This window comes from Notolepis coatsorum, assembly GCF_963971535.1.
Source record: "Notolepis coatsorum genome assembly, chromosome: 8".
Classification (NCBI taxonomy): Eukaryota; Metazoa; Chordata; class Actinopteri; order Aulopiformes; family Paralepididae; genus Notolepis; species Notolepis coatsorum.
The window spans coordinates 1,098,834-1,117,187 of record NC_140172.1 but is presented as its reverse complement, the minus strand read 5'-3'; the positions used below and the strand labels follow the sequence as shown (position 1 = coordinate 1,117,187).

The 18,354-nt window shown below is 48.1% G+C and overlaps 1 protein-coding gene across 1 annotated transcript in view; it reads right to left on the bottom strand.

Moving 5' to 3' along the window:
- The window catches only part of prkab1a (protein kinase, AMP-activated, beta 1 non-catalytic subunit, a), a 43,939-nt gene that overhangs the window by 4,497 nt on the left and 21,088 nt on the right, over positions 1-18,354 (bottom strand). The window contains exons 3-6 of the mRNA XM_084320789.1: positions 6,522-6,691; positions 5,103-5,196; positions 3,900-4,014; positions 954-1,090 (exon numbers count right to left, since the gene is read on the bottom strand). Of these exons, the coding sequence (XP_084176915.1) occupies positions 954-1,090; positions 3,900-4,014; positions 5,103-5,196; positions 6,522-6,691 (516 nt within the window). The remainder of the gene's footprint in view (positions 1-953; positions 1,091-3,899; positions 4,015-5,102; positions 5,197-6,521; positions 6,692-18,354) is intronic.

Sequence of the window (18,354 nt, the reverse complement as noted above, 5' to 3'; positions counted from 1 at the left end):
AACGTGGCACGGACCTCCACGCCCAGTACTTAAAATGGCGATCAGATAATTGCATTATTTTTTTTGCATTACATCAGAGACCAGGTACGGACTCTATATATCCAATCTTGCGTTGATCTGATATTTCTTTCTCCCGCGATTGAAGCTGTGTGTGTATGTGTATGTGCTTTTTACCGTTGGCTGCGGTGGGGGGGGGGGGGGGGGGCCTTTCATTCTTGCATGAGGAAAGATAATAACGATAATCTAGCGTTGATTTCAGGATGATTAGATAATCAGGCAAATTGGATTCCACTAAAACGCTATTATCGCGTCTTTTCCTGGGATTACTAAGAATCACCAAAACTATACTCATATTCAAAACGGTATAAAACGGAAATGTACGGATTATAAAACAATCCGTTTCGGGCATGTTGACTGGAAGCAACTCACTGACAATCGACGGTGTTATTAGACCCATAGCTATAATATAAGATATTTTTTAAGCACTCGCAAGTGAACAAAGCGGCCCATTGACTTACAGCACTGGCCGTTCTATACAGAAGGTAAACAGCGACCCCTGGCCGTGAATGTGTTAAAGACGGCAACAAAACAATGAACACCCAGACGTCTGCAAGGTGCCTCACAGCAAAACAATGAACACCCAGACGTCTGCAAGGTGCCTCACAGCAAAACAATGAACACCCAGACGTCTGCAAGGTGCCTCACAGCAAAACAATGAACACCCAGACATCTGCAAGGTGCCTCACAGCAAAACAATGAACACCCAGACGTCTGCAAGGTGCCTCACAGCAAAACGTCTCCAAGGTGCCTCACAGCAAAACAATGTGGGTGGGAATATGGGGAATTAAGTGTAAGAGGTCTGCCTGTCTGTCTGTCTGTCTACCTGTCTGTCCATCCATCCATCCATCTCTCTCTCTCTCTCTGAGTGTGTGACATGGTGTTGCCGTACTCACAGAGATTCCAGTGTCTTTGTTGAGGATGACCTGTAGCAGGTGGGGCGGCAGGATGGGCGGAGACTTGAACTTGTCTTGTTCCTGTTTGGGAACGTAGGCTTCCTGGTGGTACGGCCCGGGGGGGGAGCTGGACAGGTCTAAGAGGTCAGGAGAGGACGGGGGAGTCAAGGTTACCACCACTGCCAGGGGTGAGGCTCTTTAGATGCAAGTCTCCACCCGATGGCAAGTGGTATGTTCTATTACTACAGTAGCTAGAATGCTTTTGTTAATATGTTAATCTGTAGCCAGGAACAGGGGATCAGGAACAGTCAAGTTAATGTTTTCCTGTGTTCTGTTAATTATCAACCCCCCCCCCCCCCCCCCCCCCAAGTCCAACCTTCACGGCTTTGGCGCCAGTGCCTCCTTCTCAGGAACTCCCTCCCCCACGACATCAACGACTCAGAGTCTCTCTCAACTTTCAAGACCCATTTCTTCTCTAGCCATGGCTTACTGAAGATAAAGATATGTGTGTTTCTACAGATATATGTATCTAAATATCGATTACTCTAGTACTCGCCGTTTCAACTGAACTCTAGTTGTTTTTGAGGGTGCTCGATATATTTTTGTTGGGGTTACCACCAAATACGTCCACCAAAAAGTCCCCGTTTGTGCCAATGACACAGAAAACTCGCTTTGAAATTTCCCTCTGAAATCCAGCGAGCCGTGAGTTTCTTGCAGGAAGCTGGAAGCTGTGGAGCATGGATAGTACTAGGGATGCCCCCCGAAACCCGGTTCTAAATGGGAACCGGTACTAAATTAGAAAGAAACTGAGTATTGATAAGCTCCGACGTTATCATACTGCGATCTGTAGTCTAGGAGCGGATTAGCTACGGAGCTAACAGTGTACCATCCATCTGCGATGCAACGGTGGCAGCCAGCAACGCTGGAAACGGACTAACGTTAACGTTATGCCGAGTTCATACTACACTACACGTATGAACTCTACATAACATTAACATTACTCCGTTTCCATGAAGTGTTTAATTAGCAGCAATCTGTTGTTGAAAATGTGACGTTAAAAATCTCTGTGCATAGCACCGGAAACATGAGGACAGGAAGCCGGCATGAAATCATTGTAGTCATATTGTAGTCTTTTAGTCTTATTAACTAAAAGATTTTAACAAAATAAAAAGCAGCAGCACTATTGGATACCTGAGTCATGTTTGCTATGTATTTCTTTCTTTAGGGGAGTAGGACATTTGTTTCACAGTTTTAGCATGATGTTTTATAGATGGCCAGGTTAAACACAGGTTTTTGTTTTTAAGAGGGGGGGTTTGATTTGATTTGATTGAAGTTTATTTCAAATAATATGCAACACAACAAACAAACATCAAGTACAGATATGGCCTTAAGCCGTTCAAATAATAAATGTATATATATTTTTTTAAATAATAATCTAAAAGAACCGATAAGAGTAGCGATAAAGTACCGAACCGTTAAGCAGTATCGATAAGAGTAGTAGCATCGATAAAATCCTAACGATAACCATCCCTAGATAGTACACACGTTACCGCGAAAAGTTTGTTAGCTTAGCGTTATCCAAAAGATAAAAACAGCAATTCATGTTTGTGCATTTTCCAAATTGTGCCGACAACATGTCGCCCTCTTTTGTGTAGCGTTAGCATAGACTAATGATGCAGACATGCCATTCCACGAGCAGAGAGACCTGCTGCAGACAGAGTGGCGGTAATATAATTATTACAAATGGTAACCGACTGTTTTGACTGACAATACGCTTTAAGCATCAGGTATATTGCTGTGCATTGTTATGTCCACGGAGCGAGACATAATAAAATCGGAGTGAGTTTCCGCGCAATGTCTTGTTATTGCTGCTGCCGTGCACTTTAAGTTACGCATCCCTAATAAATACATGTGTGTATCCAAGGATACATATTTAAAGATTATGTGTGTATCTAAATATATGTGTGTATATTTGAAGATATGTGTATTTAAAGTAGGGCTCTCACTCGATTCAAATATTTAATCGCGATTAATCGCATGATTGTCCATAGTTAACTGTGAACAATTGCATATTAATCACAAATTCTTTATCCGATAAAAAAAAAATACGGGCCGCCACGTACTCGCGCACATTGTCGCAGCACTTTACCCTCGTCTGTCGGCTCCATGCTGCGTCTTCGCAACAACAACAAATACATAGTTGGAAAGTTTAATTTGCCGACTTTCGATCGTCACCACACGCGTGACTCCATTCTCGAGTTACAAGACGAAACATGCGGCGAGCGTCATTTGACGAGCTCCTGAACTGACCGGTCACCGCTGATGGCGAAAATGATTGACCACCGCTGTAGCCAAGGAGCGCCTGCTCCGAAAGCGGTCCCAGACGAGCGCGCAGAGCGGGGGAAGGTGACACAGGAAGACGAAGAAGTCCTTTGTTTTGACGAGAGCCTCTGAATGAATGGGGGTGGACGGCCATTTTGGCTAATCATGCTGAATGTTTACCGGTACACACATTACAGAAACCTTTGTGAAACATTCAATTTCCGTGGGATTGTTATCAACTTTGGACCTGTACTAGATATGACTTCAGGCTATGGAACCGTTGTGTTTTCCAGCTCCTACCTCTCGGCTGGAACTTAAAAACAGGCATCTGGCAACCAGTAGACAGAAATGTGAGCACACAAAACCTTTACTTCAGTGTGTTCAAACCTCTGTTACTCTATTTCATTAGCACTCCGGGGTGATTATTCTTCAGAATGTTACCTTTCAAAAGAGACCAGACTCAAGTATGAAGTAATCGCAAATTACTTTGGGTATGCAATCGTCCAAAAAAGCCCTATTTTTGCCCCATCCTTTAAAAGGTTAAAGGGATCTTTTTCAAGTGCTTAACACTCTTATCGTCATGGGAGTGGACAGATATGCTTGCTTCACCAAAACTCCACTGACCTGACATGTCGGAGCATTTCTGGGAGTCGACCATGAGAGCTTCGAACACCTCGAAGTCCGTCTTCTTCACCTGGATGATGTTGTTGACCGTCCCTAGCTGGTTAGTCACTACTGGCTGAACGGAGACAGGAAAAATAAACACTTTAAACTAACCAAACACAACATCGTAAAAGTCACAATAAAAAACATCAAACTAACCAAACACAACATCGTAAAAGTCACAATAAAAAACATGAAACTAACCAAACACAACATCGTAAAAGTCACAATAAAAAACATGAAACTAACCAAACACAACATCGTAAAAGTCACAATAAAAAACATCAAACTAACCAAACACAACATCGTAAAAGTCACAATAAAAAACATCAAACTAACCAAACACAACATCGTAAAAGTCACAATAAAAAACATCAAACTAACCAAACACAACATCGTAAAAGTCACAATAAAAAACATGGAACTAACCAAACACAACATCGTAAAAATCACAATAAAAAACATCAAACTAACCAAACACAACATCGTAAAAGTCACAATAAAAAACATGAAACTAACCAAACACAACATCGTAAAAGTCACAATAAAAAACATCAAACTAACCAAACACAACATCGTAAAAGTCACAATAAAAAACATGAAACTAACCAAACACAACATCGTAAAAGTCACAATAAAAAACATCAAACTAACCAAACACAACATCGTAAAAGTCACAATAAAAAACATCAAACTAACCAAACACAACATCGTACAAATCACAATAAAAAACATCAAACTAACCAAACACAACATCGTAAAAGTCACAATAAAAAACATCAAACTAACCAAACACAACATCGTACAAATCACAATAAAAAACATCAAACTAACCAAACACAACATCGTAAAAAGTCACAATAAATAACCAAACACAACATAATAAAAATCACACACACAATCAAAAGTCCTGTTGTCGTCCTGTTTGATACCCACACCGTTTAAAACCTGACAGTCTATCTTCCTGCTCGATACCCACACAGTAAAACAGATGTATGTATTTTATTTTTAATATATGATGGGGTATATTTTCTGTATATTTCCCAGATCTTTTGGATATAGTATCTGTATATTTTGCATATATTCCTGATATTTCTTCTATATATTTCCAACCTCAGAACGTATGTGAACAGAACCCTAGTGTACACGGCCGCGCCTGCTGACCTCTGTGGGGTCATGGGTCCACTGTCCGTCCACGTAGAACTTGTACTGGTGCTCCCCTTCAGGGAGGTCCACGATCGCCACGAAGTTGTTCTGACTGCAAGAGAGGAGACCAGACATGAAAACATCCATTTAACCCTTTCACTACCACACTACAGACAGTTAACCCTTTCACTACCACACTACATCTCAGGTTAATTAGAGTGGGCGAGAAGGAACACAAAATCACTCTTTACGCGGACGACGTACTGATCTTTATATCTAAACCTGACTCTTCCATTCCATGTCTAACCCGCATGATTTCCACATTTGTAACCTTCTCGGGGTACAAAATTAACTTTTCCAAATCCGAAGCAATGCCACTTGGGACACTTAAATCCATCCCGATTCTGCCCCGAGCCCTTCCCATTTCACTGGTCGCCCTCCGGCTTTGTTTACTTAGGAGTATTTGTGACACCCACCTATGATACATTGTTTAAGGCCAACTTTCCCCCCCTTTTAGACACCATAAGGGCAGACTTAGTTAGATGGGCCCCTTTACCAATCTCCTGGCTGGGTAGGATAGCCCTCGTCAAAATGAACGTACTCCCCAGACTGTTATACCCTCTCCAAATGATTCCAGTGCTGCTGACAAACAAGGTTATCAAGGTGCTAGAAGGCTGGCTAAGCTCATTCATTTGGAATGGGAAGAAACCGCATCTGAAAATGGCCAAATTACAGAAGGATAGTGAAGATGGGGGTCTAGACCTACCTAATATTAGACATTACCAACTAGCAGCACACCTTAGGGTACTTGTCGGCTGGTTCAGATCAGACCCACTATCAATCTGGCTAGACATTGAATCCTCGCAATCTAAGTCCGCCCTGTGGAACCTACTATTTATCAAACGACGTCCCCCCCCCCCCCCCTTTCATGCATACATGCTTTGGGACAGTCCCGATCATATGCAGTTTGAGTTATTTCTTTAGCATCTGTAAAACGGAAATGCCATTGGATATAACGTTAGCAGCTATTAGCCATTTATCTAGCTTTCCAGAAAATATACTAGTCCAAATCCACTATAAAGCTTATATTCACGGCGCTATAAAATGAGAACCTATTGATGCATTTTTTTTTCTTTAAGCCATTTTGAAGGGAGGGTTTATGGACTCAAGTGACAATGAGAATGGACAGATAGCAACACTATAAAGTATAGATTTAACTGTACAAACAGACACACGTTGGTTTACATTCCCCGGTCCTCTTGCCATTAATTAGACTCAGCCCAGTGGTCGCCAAAGTGTTAATGTTATTGTATTGTGATGTCTTGTTCTATGTCGAAAAATGGAAAATAAAAACATTTATAAAAAAACTAAAAGAATAATAAGCTTTTGGAGCTTCCTACGGGGAAGTAAATATGAATAGAATAAGACGAGCCTCGCCTCCGGATCAGAGGGATCTTATTGGACCAGCTGTTGAAGGACCCGGACAGGAAGACCTCCTTGCCGTCTCCGGTCCAGCGGAAGACGGTGGGTCTGTCCAGCGTGGCGTCCTTGTCGTCTGCCTCCAGGTCCTGCTGCCACGACAGGAACTCCTCCTTCTCTGATGGAGCCTGCACACAGGGTAGGGTGGTGGTGCGCCGATGAGGATAACTCATATTAACGAGCTGGAGCATATGTGTGTAGGGTATTAGATAGCAGGTATTAGGGGTATATCCTGTTTAAGACATTTATCTAAATGGTTGATTTCATTGGATGTGCACTGTTAATTAATGCTTGTATATCTAATCTTGTGTTGTCATGTTTGTTTATGTGTTTGTTTAAAAAATAATAAAAAAATAAAATACAAAAAAGAAAATAATAATAATAATAAATATATTTTTTTAAACCACTAGTGTCAGACCCAGGGTTTCCGTTAGAAAAAATTGTTGCCGGCCTCAGTGTCCGGTAGATTTCAATCTACCGGTCAAATGAGAGAAATTCCGGTCAGAGTTTATTGAGCTTAAAAACAATTGATAGGCAAAAGAATGACAACAAAACAAAAGAATGACATCATCAAGGCATGTAGATTTATAATCTTTTTACTTAAAACTAGGCTACTTTTGCGTATAAAGTCATTATATTCCAAATAAAATAAGTCCCGAGACTCGTGCTGCTGCCGACTTTAAATCAAATAGGTGTCTGTGGGCAGTCGCCCGACATTAATAAACAGCAGTCTGTTATAATCACATTTTTATGAGCTAACGAATTCCGTTATATTGGACATTTGTATTAATTATATCAAGCGAAGAACTGAGAAATTTGGCAGAGAGAGACGGCAACATTATCGTGGGTTTGCGTGACGACTCTCTCTCTCTCCACCTCCCAATGACTTATTTGCGAGAGTATGTCGATGCAGAGCAGCAGATTAAGCGGTTATTGGCTCTTTTCTGGCTCTATCTGGGGACCGCTCAGCAGCGCCCCCCACCCAACAGCTGAATTGAAAATGGCTGAATTGGAGTACTGCTGGAGTACTGCATTGTGCTGCTGCAGCTCCGGCTCTGCAGCTTCACAAAAGTCCGCACACCCAGCACTAAGCTCTCGCTGACGACGTTGTTGTCATTATTAGAAGCAACGATGAAACAAATGTAATGATCGTTTCGTTCATCGCATAGGCTATTTAATTTTAGCCTATTTTAATACAATTCAAATAATCAAATTGTGCTTAGACTCAGGGAATTATTTTCACCGGACATTAAGACCGGAGAGATTAAATATGTCGGACTTCAACAGATTTTGCCGGTCAAATACCGGTAATTACCGGCTAACGGAAACGCTGGTCAGACCATGTAGCCCTGGTCTCTCTCTCTAACCCTGGTCTCTCTCTCTAACCCTGGTCTCTCTCTCTAACCCTGGTCTCTCTCTCTAACCCTGGTCTCTCTCTCTAACCCTGGTCTCTCTCTCACCCTGGTCTCTCTCTCTAACCCTGGTCTCTCTCTAACCCTGGTCTCTCTCTCTAACCCTGGTCTCTCTCTAACCCTGGTCTCTCTCTCTAACCCTGGTCTCTCTCTCTAACCCTGGTCTCTCTCTCTAACCCTGGTCTCTCTCTCTAACCCTGGTCTCTCTCTAACCCTGGTCTCTCTCTCTAACCCTGGTCTCTCTCTAACCCTGGTCTCTCTCTCTAACCCTGGTCTCTCTCTCTAACCCTGGTCTCTCTCTCTAACCCTGGTCTCTCTCTCTCTAACCCTGGTCTCTCTCTAACCCTGGTCTCTCTCTCTAACCCTGGTCTCTCTCTAACCCTGGTCTCTCTCTCTAACCCTGGTCTCTCTCTCTAACCCTGGTCTCTCTCTAACCCTGGTCTCTCTCTAACCCTGGTCTCTCTCTCTAACCCTGGTCTCTCTCTAACCCTGGTCTCTCTCTAACCCTGGTCTCTCTCTCTAACCCTGGTCTCTCTCTAACCCTGGTCTCTCTCTCTAACCCTGGTCTCTCTCTAACCCTGGTCTCTCTCTCTAACCCTGGTCTCTCTCTCTAACCCTGGTCTCTCTCTAACCCTGGTCTCTCTCTCTAACCCTGGTCTCTCTCTCTCACCCTGGTCTCTCTCTCTCACCCTGGTCTCTCTCTCTAACCCTGGTCTCTCTCTAACCCTGGTCTCTCTCTCTAACCCTGGTCTCTCTCTCTAACCCTGGTCTCTCTCTAACCCTGGTCTCTCTCTCTAGCCCTGGTCTCTCTCTCTAACCCTGGTATCTCTCTCTAACCCTGGTCTCTCTCTCTCTAACCCTGGTCTCTCTCTCTCTAACCCTGGTCTCTCTCTCTCTAACCCTGGTCTCTCTCTCTAACCCTGGTCTCTCTCTAACCCTGGTCTCTCTCGCTAACCCTGGTCTCTCTCTAACCCTGGTCTCTCTCTAACCCTGGTCTCTCTCTCTAACCCTGGTCTCTCTCTCTAACCCTGGTCTCTCTCTCTAACCCTGGTCTCTCTCTCTAACCCTGGTCTCTCTCTAACCCTGGTCTCTCTCTAACCCTGGTCTCTCTCTCTAACCCTGGTCTCTCTCTCTCTAACCCTGGTCTCTCTCTCTAACCCTGGTCTCTCTCTAACCCTGGTCTCTCTCTCTAACCCTGGTCTCTCTCTCTAACCCTGGTCTCTCTCTCTAACCCTGGTCTCTCTCTAACCCTGGTCTCTCTCTAGCCCTGGTCTCTCTCTCTAACCCTGGTCTCTCTCTCTAACCCTGGTCTCTCTCTCTAACCCTGGTCTCTCTCTCTAACCCTGGTCTCTCTCTAACCCTGGTCTCTCTCTCTAACCCTGGTCTCTCTCTCTCACCCTGGTCTCTCTCTCTAACCCTGGTCTCTCTCTCTAACCCTGGTCTCTCTCTAACCCTGGTCTCTCTCTCTAACCCTGGTCTCTCTCTCTAACCCTGGTCTCTCTCTCTAACCCTGGTCTCTCTCTCTAACCCTGGTCTCTCTCTCTAACCCTGGTCTCTCTCTCTCTAACCCTGGTCTCTCTCTCTAACCCTGGTCTCTCTCTCTAACCCTGGTCTCTCTCTAACCCTGGTCTCTCTCGCTAACCCTGGTCTCTCTCTAACCCTGGTCTCTCTCTCTAACCCTGGTCTCTCTCTCTAACCCTGGTCTCTCTCTCTAACCCTGGTCTCTCTCTCTAACCCTGGTCTCTCTCTAACCCTGGTCTCTCTCTAACCCTGGTCTCTCTCTCTAACCCTGGTATCTCTCTCTAACCCTGGTCTCTCTCTAACCCTGGTCTCTCTCTCTAACCCTGGTCTCTCTCTCTAACCCTGGTCTCTCTCTAACCCTGGTCTCTCTCTCTAACCCTGGTCTCTCTCTCTAACCCTGGTCTCTCTCTAGCCCTGGTCTCTCTCTCTAACCCTGGTCTCTCTCTAACCCTGGTCTCTCTCTCTAACCCTGGTCTCTCTCTCTAACCCTGGTCTCTCTCTCTAACCCTGGTCTCTCTCTCTAACCCTGGTCTCTCTCTAACCCTGGTCTCTCTCTAACCCTGGTCTCTCTCTCTAACCCTGGTCTCTCTCTCTAACCCTGGTCTCTCTCTCACCCTGGTCTCTCTCTCTAACCCTGGTCTCTCTCTCACCCTGGTCTCTCTCTAACCCTGGTCTCTCTCTCTAACCCTGGTCTCTCTCTCTAACCCTGGTCTCTCTCTAACCCTGGTCTCTCTCTCTAACCCTGGTCTCTCTCTAACCCTGGTCTCTCTCTAACCCTGGTCTCTCTCTCTAACCCTGGTCTCTCTCTAACCCTGGTCTCTCTCTCTAACCCTGGTCTCTCTCTCACCCTGGTCTCTCTCTCACCCTGGTCTCTCTCTCTAACCCTGGTATCTCTCTCTAACCCTGGTCTCTCTCTCTAACCCTGGTCTCTCTCTCTAACCCTGGTCTCTCTCTCTAACCCTGGTCTCTCTCTCTAACCCTGGTCTCTCTCTAACCCTGGTCTCTCTCTCTAACCCTGGTCTCTCTCTAACCCTGGTCTCTCTCTAACCCTGGTCTCTCTCTAACCCTGGTCTCTCTCTCTAACCCTGGTCTCTCTCTCTAACCCTGGTCTCTCTCTCTAACCCTGGTCTCTCTCTCTAACCCTGGTCTCTCTCTAACCCTGGTCTCTCTCTCTAACCCTGGTCTCTCTCTCTAACCCTGGTCTCTCTCTAACCCTGGTCTCTCTCTCTAACCCTGGTCTCTCTCTCTAACCCTGGTCTCTCTCTCACCCTGGTCTCTCTCTCACCCTGGTCTCTCTCTAACCCTGGTCTCTCTCTCTAACCCTGGTCTCTCTCTAACCCTGGTCTCTCTCTCTAACCCTGGTCTCTCTCTAACCCTGGTCTCTCTCTCTAACCCTGGTCTCTCTCTCTAACCCTGGTCTCTCTCTCTAACCCTGGTCTCTCTCTCACCCTGGTCTCTCTCTCACCCTGGTCTCTCTCTAACCCTGGTCTCTCTCTCTAACCCTGGTCTCTCTCTCTAACCCTGGTCTCTCTCTAACCCTGGTCTCTCTCTCACCCTGGTCTCTCTCTCTAACCCTGGTCTCTCTCTCTAACCCTGGTCTCTCTCTCTAACCCTGGTCTCTCTCTCTAACCCTGGTCTCTCTCTCTAACCCTGGTCTCTCTCTCTAACCCTGGTCTCTCTCTAACCCTGGTCTCTCTCTAACCCTGGTCTCTCTCTCTAACCTTGGTCTCTCTCTAACCCTGGTCTCTCTCTCTAACCCTGGTCTCTCTCTCTAACCCTGGTCTCTCTCTCTCTAACCCTGGTCTCTCTCTCTAACCCTGGTCTCTCTCTCTAACCCTGGTCTCTCTCTAACCCTGGTCTCTCTCTCTAACCCTGGTCTCTCTCTCTAACCCTGGTCTCTCTCTCTAACCCTGGTCTCTCTCTCTAACCCTGGTCTCTCTCTCTAACCCTGGTCTCTCTCTAACCCTGGTCTCTCTCTAACCCTGGTCTCTCTCTCACCCTGGTCTCTCTCTAACCCTGGTCTCTCTCTAACCCTGGTCTCTCTCTCTCTAACCCTGGTCTCTCTCTAACCCTGGTCTCTCTCTCTAACCCTGGTCTCTCTCTAACCCTGGTCTCTCTCTCTAACCCTGGTCTCTCTCTCTAACCCTGGTCTCTCTCTAACCCTGGTCTCTCTCTCTAACCCTGGTCTCTCTCTAACCCTGGTCTCTCTCTCACCCTGGTCTCTCTCTCACCCTGGTCTCTCTCTCTAACCCTGGTCTCTCTCTCTAACCCTGGTCTCTCTCTCTAACCCTGGTCTCTCTCTAACCCTGGTCTCTCTCTCTAGCCCTGGTCTCTCTCTCTAACCCTGGTCTCTCTCTCTAACCCTGGTCTCTCTCTAACCCTGGTCTCTCTCTAACCCTGGTCTCTCTCTCTAACCCAGGTCTCTCTCTAACCCTGGTATCTCTCTAACCCTGGTCTCTCTCTCTAACCCTGGTCTCTCTCTCTAACCCTGGTCTCTCTCTCTAACCCTGGTCTCTCTCTCTAACCCTGGTCTCTCTCTAACCCTGGTCTCTCTCTAACCCTGGTCTCTCTCTCTAACCCTGGTCTCTCTCTCTAACCCTGGTCTCTCTCTCTAACCCTGGTCTCTCTCTAACCCTGGTCTCTCTCTCTAACCCTGGTCTCTCTCTAACCCTGGTCTCTCTCTAACCCTGGTCTCTCTCTAACCCTGGTCTCTCTCTCTAACCCTGGTCTCTCTCTAACCCTGGTCTCTCTCTAACCCTGGTCTCTCTCTCTAACCCTGGTCTCTCTCTAACCCTGGTCTCTCTCTCTAACCCTGGTCTCTCTCTCTAACCCTGGTCTCTCTCTCTAACCCTGGTCTCTCTCTCTAACCCTGGTCTCTCTCTAACCCTGGTCTCTCTCTCTAACCCTAGTCTCTCTCTCACCCTGGTCTCTCTCTCTAACCCTGGTCTCTCTCTCTAACCCTGGTCTCTCTCTCTAACCCTGGTCTCTCTCTCTAACCCTGGTCTCTCTCTCTAACCCTGGTCTCTCTCTCTAACCCTGGTCTCTCTCTCACCCTGGTCTCTCTCTCTAACCCTGGTCTCTCTCTCTAACCCTGGTCTCTCTCTAACCCTGGTCTCTCTCTCTAACCCTGGTCTCTCTCTAACCCTGGTCTCTCTCTAACCCTGGTCTCTCTCTCTAACCCTGGTCTCTCTCTAACCCTGGTCTCTCTCTAACCCTGGTCTCTCTCTCTAACCCTGGTCTCTCTCTCTAACCCTGGTCTCTCTCTCTAACCCTGGTCTCTCTCTCTAACCCTGGTCTCTCTCTAACCCTGGTCTCTCTCTCTAACCCTGGTCTCTCTCTAACCCTGGTCTCTCTCTCTAACCCTGGTCTCTCTCTAACCCTGGTCTCTCTCTCTAACCCTGGTCTCTCTCTCTAACCCTGGTCTCTCTCTCTAACCCTGGTCTCTCTCTAACCCTGGTCTCTCTCTCTAACCCTGGTCTCTCTCTCACCCTGGTCTCTCTCTCACCCTGGTCTCTCTCTCTAACCCTGGTCTCTCTCTCTAACCCTGGTCTCTCTCTCTAACCCTGGTCTCTCTCTAACCCTGGTCTCTCTCTCTAACCCTGGTCTCTCTCTCACCCTGGTCTCTCTCTCTAACCCTGGTCTCTCTCTAACCCTGGTCTCTCTCTAACCCTGGTCTCTCTCTCTAACCCTGGTCTCTCTCTCTAACCCTGGTCTCTCTCTCTAACCCTGGTCTCTCTCTCTAACCCTGGTCTCTCTCTAACCCTGGTCTCTCTCTAACCCTGGTCTCTCTCTCTAACCCTGGTCTCTCTCTAACCCTGGTCTCTCTCTCTAACCCTGGTCTCTCTCTCTAACCCTGGTATCTCTCTCTAACCCTGGTCTCTCTCTAACCCTGGTCTCTCTCTCACCCTGGTCTCTCTCTCTAACCCTGGTCTCTCTCTAACCCTGGTCTCTCTCTCTAACCCTGGTCTCTCTCTAGCCCTGGTCTCTCTCTCTAACCCTGGTCTCTCTCTCTAACCCTGGTCTCTCTCTAACCCTGGTCTCTCTCTCTAACCCTGGTCTCTCTCTAACCCTGGTCTCTCTCTCTAACCCTGGTCTCTCTCTCTAACCCTGGTCTCTCTCTCACCCTGGTCTCTCTCTAACCCTGGTCTCTCTCTAACCCTGGTCTCTCTCTCTCTAACCCTGGTCTCTCTCTCTAACCCTGGTCTCTCTCTCTAACCCTGGTCTCTCTCTCTAACCCTGGTCTCTCTCTCTAACCCTGGTCTCTCTCTAACCCTGGTCTCTCTCTAACCCTGGTCTCTCTCTCTAACCCTGGTCTCTCTCTCTAACCCTGGTCTCTCTCTCTAACCCTGGTCTCTCTCTCTAACCCTGGTCTCTCTCTCTAACCCTGGTCTCTCTCTAACCCTGGTCTCTCTCTCTAACCCTGGTCTCTCTCTAACCCTGGTCTCTCTCTAACCCTGGTCTCTCTCTCTAACCCTGGTCTCTCTCTAACCCTGGTCTCTCTCTAACCCTGGTCTCTCTCTCTAACCCTGGTCTCTCTCTAACCCTGGTCTCTCTCTCTAACCCTGGTCTCTCTCTCTAACCCTGGTCTCTCTCTCTAACCCTGGTCTCTCTCTAACCCTGGTCTCTCTCTAACCCTGGTCTCTCTCTCTAACCCTGGTCTCTCTCTCTAACCCTGGTCTCTCTCTCTAACCCTGGTCTCTCTCTCTAACCCTGGTCTCTCTCTCTAACCCTGGTCTCTCTCTAACCCTGGTCTCTCTCTCACCCTGGTCTCTCTCTCTAACCCTGGTCTCTCTCTAACCCTGGTCTCTCTCTCTAACCCTGGTCTCTCTCTAGCCCTGGTCTCTCTCTCTAACCCTGGTCTCTCTCTCTAACCCTGGTCTCTCTCTAACCCTGGTCTCTCTCTCTAACCCTGGTCTCTCTCTAACCCTGGTCTCTCTCTCTAACCCTGGTCTCTCTCTCTAACCCTGGTCTCTCTCTCACCCTGGTCTCTCTCTAACCCTGGTCTCTCTCTAACCCTGGTCTCTCTCTAACCCTGGTCTCTCTCTCTCTAACCCTGGTCTCTCTCTCTAACCCTGGTCTCTCTCTCTAACCCTGGTCTCTCTCTCTAACCCTGGTCTCTCTCTCTAACCCTGGTCTCTCTCTAACCCTGGTCTCTCTCTCTAACCCTGGTCTCTCTCTAACCCTGGTCTCTCTCTCTAACCCTGGTCTCTCTCTCTAACCCTGGTCTCTCTCTCTAACCCTGGTCTCTCTCTAACCCTGGTCTCTCTCTAACCCTGGTCTCTCTCTCTAACCCTGGTCTCTCTCTAACCCTGGTCTCTCTCTAACCCTGGTCTCTCTCTCTAACCCTGGTCTCTCTCTAACCCTGGTCTCTCTCTAACCCTGGTCTCTCTCTCTAACCCTGGTCTCTCTCTCTAACCCTGGTCTCTCTCTCTAACCCTGGTCTCTCTCTAACCCTGGTCTCTCTCTAACCCTGGTCTCTCTCTAACCCTGGTCTCTCTCTCTAACCCTGGTCTCTCTCTAACCCTGGTCTCTCTCTCTAACCCTGGTCTCTCTCTCTAACCCTGGTCTCTCTCTAACCCTGGTCTCTCTCTAACCCTGGTCTCTCTCTAACCCTGGTCTCTCTCTCTAACCCTGGTCTCTCTCTCTAACCCTGGTCTCTCTCTCTAACCCTGGTCTCTCTCTCTCTAACCCTGGTCTCTCTCTAACCCTGGTCTCTCTCTAACCCTGGTCTCTCTCTCTAACCCTGGTCTCTCTCTCTAACCCTGGTCTCTCTCTAACCCTGGTCTCTCTCTCTAACCCTGGTCTCTCTCTCTAACCCTGGTCTCTCTCTAACCCTGGTCTCTCTCTCTAACCCTGGTCTCTCTCTAACCCTGGTCTCTCTCTCTAACCCTGGTCTCTCTCTCTAACCCTGGTCTCTCTCTCTAACCCTGGTCTCTCTCTAACCCTGGTCTCTCTCTAACCCTGGTCTCTCTCTCTAACCCTGGTCTCTCTCTAACCCTGGTCTCTCTCTAACCCTGGTCTCTCTCTCTAACCCTGGTCTCTCTCTAACCCTGGTCTCTCTCTAACCCTGGTCTCTCTCTCTAACCCTGGTCTCTCTCTCTAACCCTGGTCTCTCTCTCTAACCCTGGTCTCTCTCTAACCCTGGTCTCTCTCTAACCCTGGTCTCTCTCTCTAACCCTGGTCTCTCTCTAACCCTGGTCTCTCTCTAACCCTGGTCTCTCTCTCTAACCCTGGTCTCTCTCTCTAACCCTGGTCTCTCTCTAACCCTGGTCTCTCTCTAACCCTGGTCTCTCTCTAACCCTGGTCTCTCTCTCTAACCCTGGTCTCTCTCTCTAACCCTGGTCTCTCTCTCTCTAACCCTGGTCTCTCTCTAACCCTGGTCTCTCTCTAACCCTGGTCTCTCTCTCTAACCCTGGTCTCTCTCTCTAACCCTGGTCTCTCTCTAACCCTGGTCTCTCTCTCTAACCCTGGTCTCTCTCTCTAACCCTGGTCTCTCTCTCTAACCCTGGTCTCTCTCTAACCCTGGTCTCTCTCTCTAACCCTGGTCTCTCTCTAACCCTGGTCTCTCTCTCTAACCCTGGTCTCTCTCTCTAACCCTGGTCTCTCTCTCTAACCCTGGTCTCTCTCTAACCCTGGTCTCTCTCTCTAACCCTGGTCTCTCTCTCACCCTGGTCTCTCTCTCTAACCCTGGTCTCTCTCTAACCCTGGTCTCTCTCTCTCTAACCCTGGTCTCTCTCTCTCTAACCCTGGTCTCTCTCTCTAACCCTGGTCTCTCTCTCTAACCCTGGTCTCTCTCTCTAACCCTGGTCTCTCTCTCTAACCCTGGTCTCTCTCTCTAACCCTGGTCTCTCTCTCTAACCCTGGTCTCTCTCTCTCACCCTGGTCTCTCTCTCTCACCCTGGTCTCTCTCTCTAACCCTGGTCTCTCTCTCTAACCCTGGTCTCTCTCTAACCCTGGTCTCTCTCTCTAACCCTGGTCTCTCTCTCTAACCCTGGTCTCTCTCTAACCCTGGTCTCTCTCTCTAACCCTGGTCTCTCTCTCTAACCCTGGTCTCTCTCTAACCCTGGTCTCTCTCTCTAACCCTGGTCTCTCTCTAACCCTGGTCTCTCTCTAACCCTGGTCTCTCTCTCTAACCCTGGTCTCTCTCTCTAACCCTGGTCTCTCTCTCTAACCCTGGTCTCTCTCTCTAACCCTGGTCTCTCTCTAGCCCTGGTCTCTCTCTCTAACCCTGGTCTCTCTCTCTAACCCTGGTCTCTCTCTCTAACCCTGGTCTCTCTCTAACCCTGGTCTCTCTCTCTAACCCTGGTCTCTCTCTCTAACCCTGGTCTCTCTCTAACCCTGGTCTCTCTCTAACCCTGGTCTCTCTCTCACCCTGGTCTCTCTCTAACCCTGGTCTCTCTCTAACCCTGGTCTCTCTCTAACCCTGGTCTCTCTCTCTAACCCTGGTCTCTCTCTCTAACCCTGGTCTCTCTCTAACCCTGGTCTCTCTCTCTAACCCTGGTCTCTCTCTCTAAACCTGGTCTCTCTCTAAACCTGGTCTCTCTCTCTAACCCTGGTCTCTCTCTAACCCTGGTCTCTCTCTCTAACCCTGGTCTCTCTCTCTAACCCTGGTCTCTCTCTCTAACCCTGGTCTCTCTCTCTAACCCTGGTCTCTCTCTCTAACCCTGGTCTCTCTCTAACCCTGGTCTCTCTCTCTAACCCTGGTCTCTCTCTCTAACCCTGGTCTCTCTCTAACCCTGGTCTCTCTCTAACCCTGGTCTCTCTCTCTAACCCTGGTCTCTCTCTCTAACCCTGGTCTCTCTCTCTAACCCTGGTCTCTCTCTAACCCTGGTCTCTCTCTCTAACCCTGGTCTCTCTCTCTAACCCTGGTCTCTCTCTCTAACCCTGGTCTCTCTCTCTAACCCTGGTCTCTCTCTCTAACCCTGGTCTCTCTCTCTAACCCTGGTCTCTCTCTAACCCTGGTCTCTCTCTCTAACCCTGGTCTCTCTCTCTAACCCTGGTCTCTCTCTCTAACCCTGGTCTCTCTCTCTCTCACCCTGGTCTCTCTCTCTCTCACCCTGGTCTCTCTCTCTAACCCTGGTCTCTCTCTAACCCTGGTCTCTCTCTAACCCTGGTCTCTCTCTAACCCTGGTCTCTCTCTCTAACCCTGGTCTCTCTCTCTAACCCTGGTCTCTCTCTCTAACCCTGGTCTCTCTCTCTAACCCTGGTCTCTCTCTCTAACCCTGGTCTCTCTCTAACCCTGGTCTCTCTCTCTAACCCTGGTCTCTCTCTCTAACCCTGGTCTCTCTCTCTAACCCTGGTCTCTCTCTCTAACCCTGGTCTCTCTCTAACCCTGGTCTCTCTCTAACCCTGGTCTCTCTCTCTAACCCTGGTCTCTCTCTCTAACCCTGGTCTCTCTCTCTAACCCTGGTCTCTCTCTCTAACCCTGGTCTCTCTCTCTAACCCTGGTCTCTCTCTCTAACCCTGGTCTCTCTCTAACCCTGGTCTCTCTCTCTAACCCTGGTCTCTCTCTAACCCTGGTCTCTCTCTCTAACCCTGGTCTCTCTCTAACCCTGGTCTCTCTCTCTAACCCTGGTCTCTCTCTCTAACCCTGGTCTCTCTCTAACCCTGGTCTCTCTCTCTAACCCTGGTCTCTCTCTCTAACCCTGGTCTCTCTCTAACCCTGGTCTCTCTCTCTAACCCTGGTCTCTCTCTCTAACCCTGGTCTCTCTCTAACCCTGGTCTCTCTCTAACCCTGGTCTCTCTCTCTAACCCTGGTCTCTCTCTCTAACCCTGGTCTCTCTCTAACCCTGGTCTCTCTCTAACCCTGGTCTCTCTCTCTAACCCTGGTCTCTCTCTCTAACCCTGGTCTCTCTCTA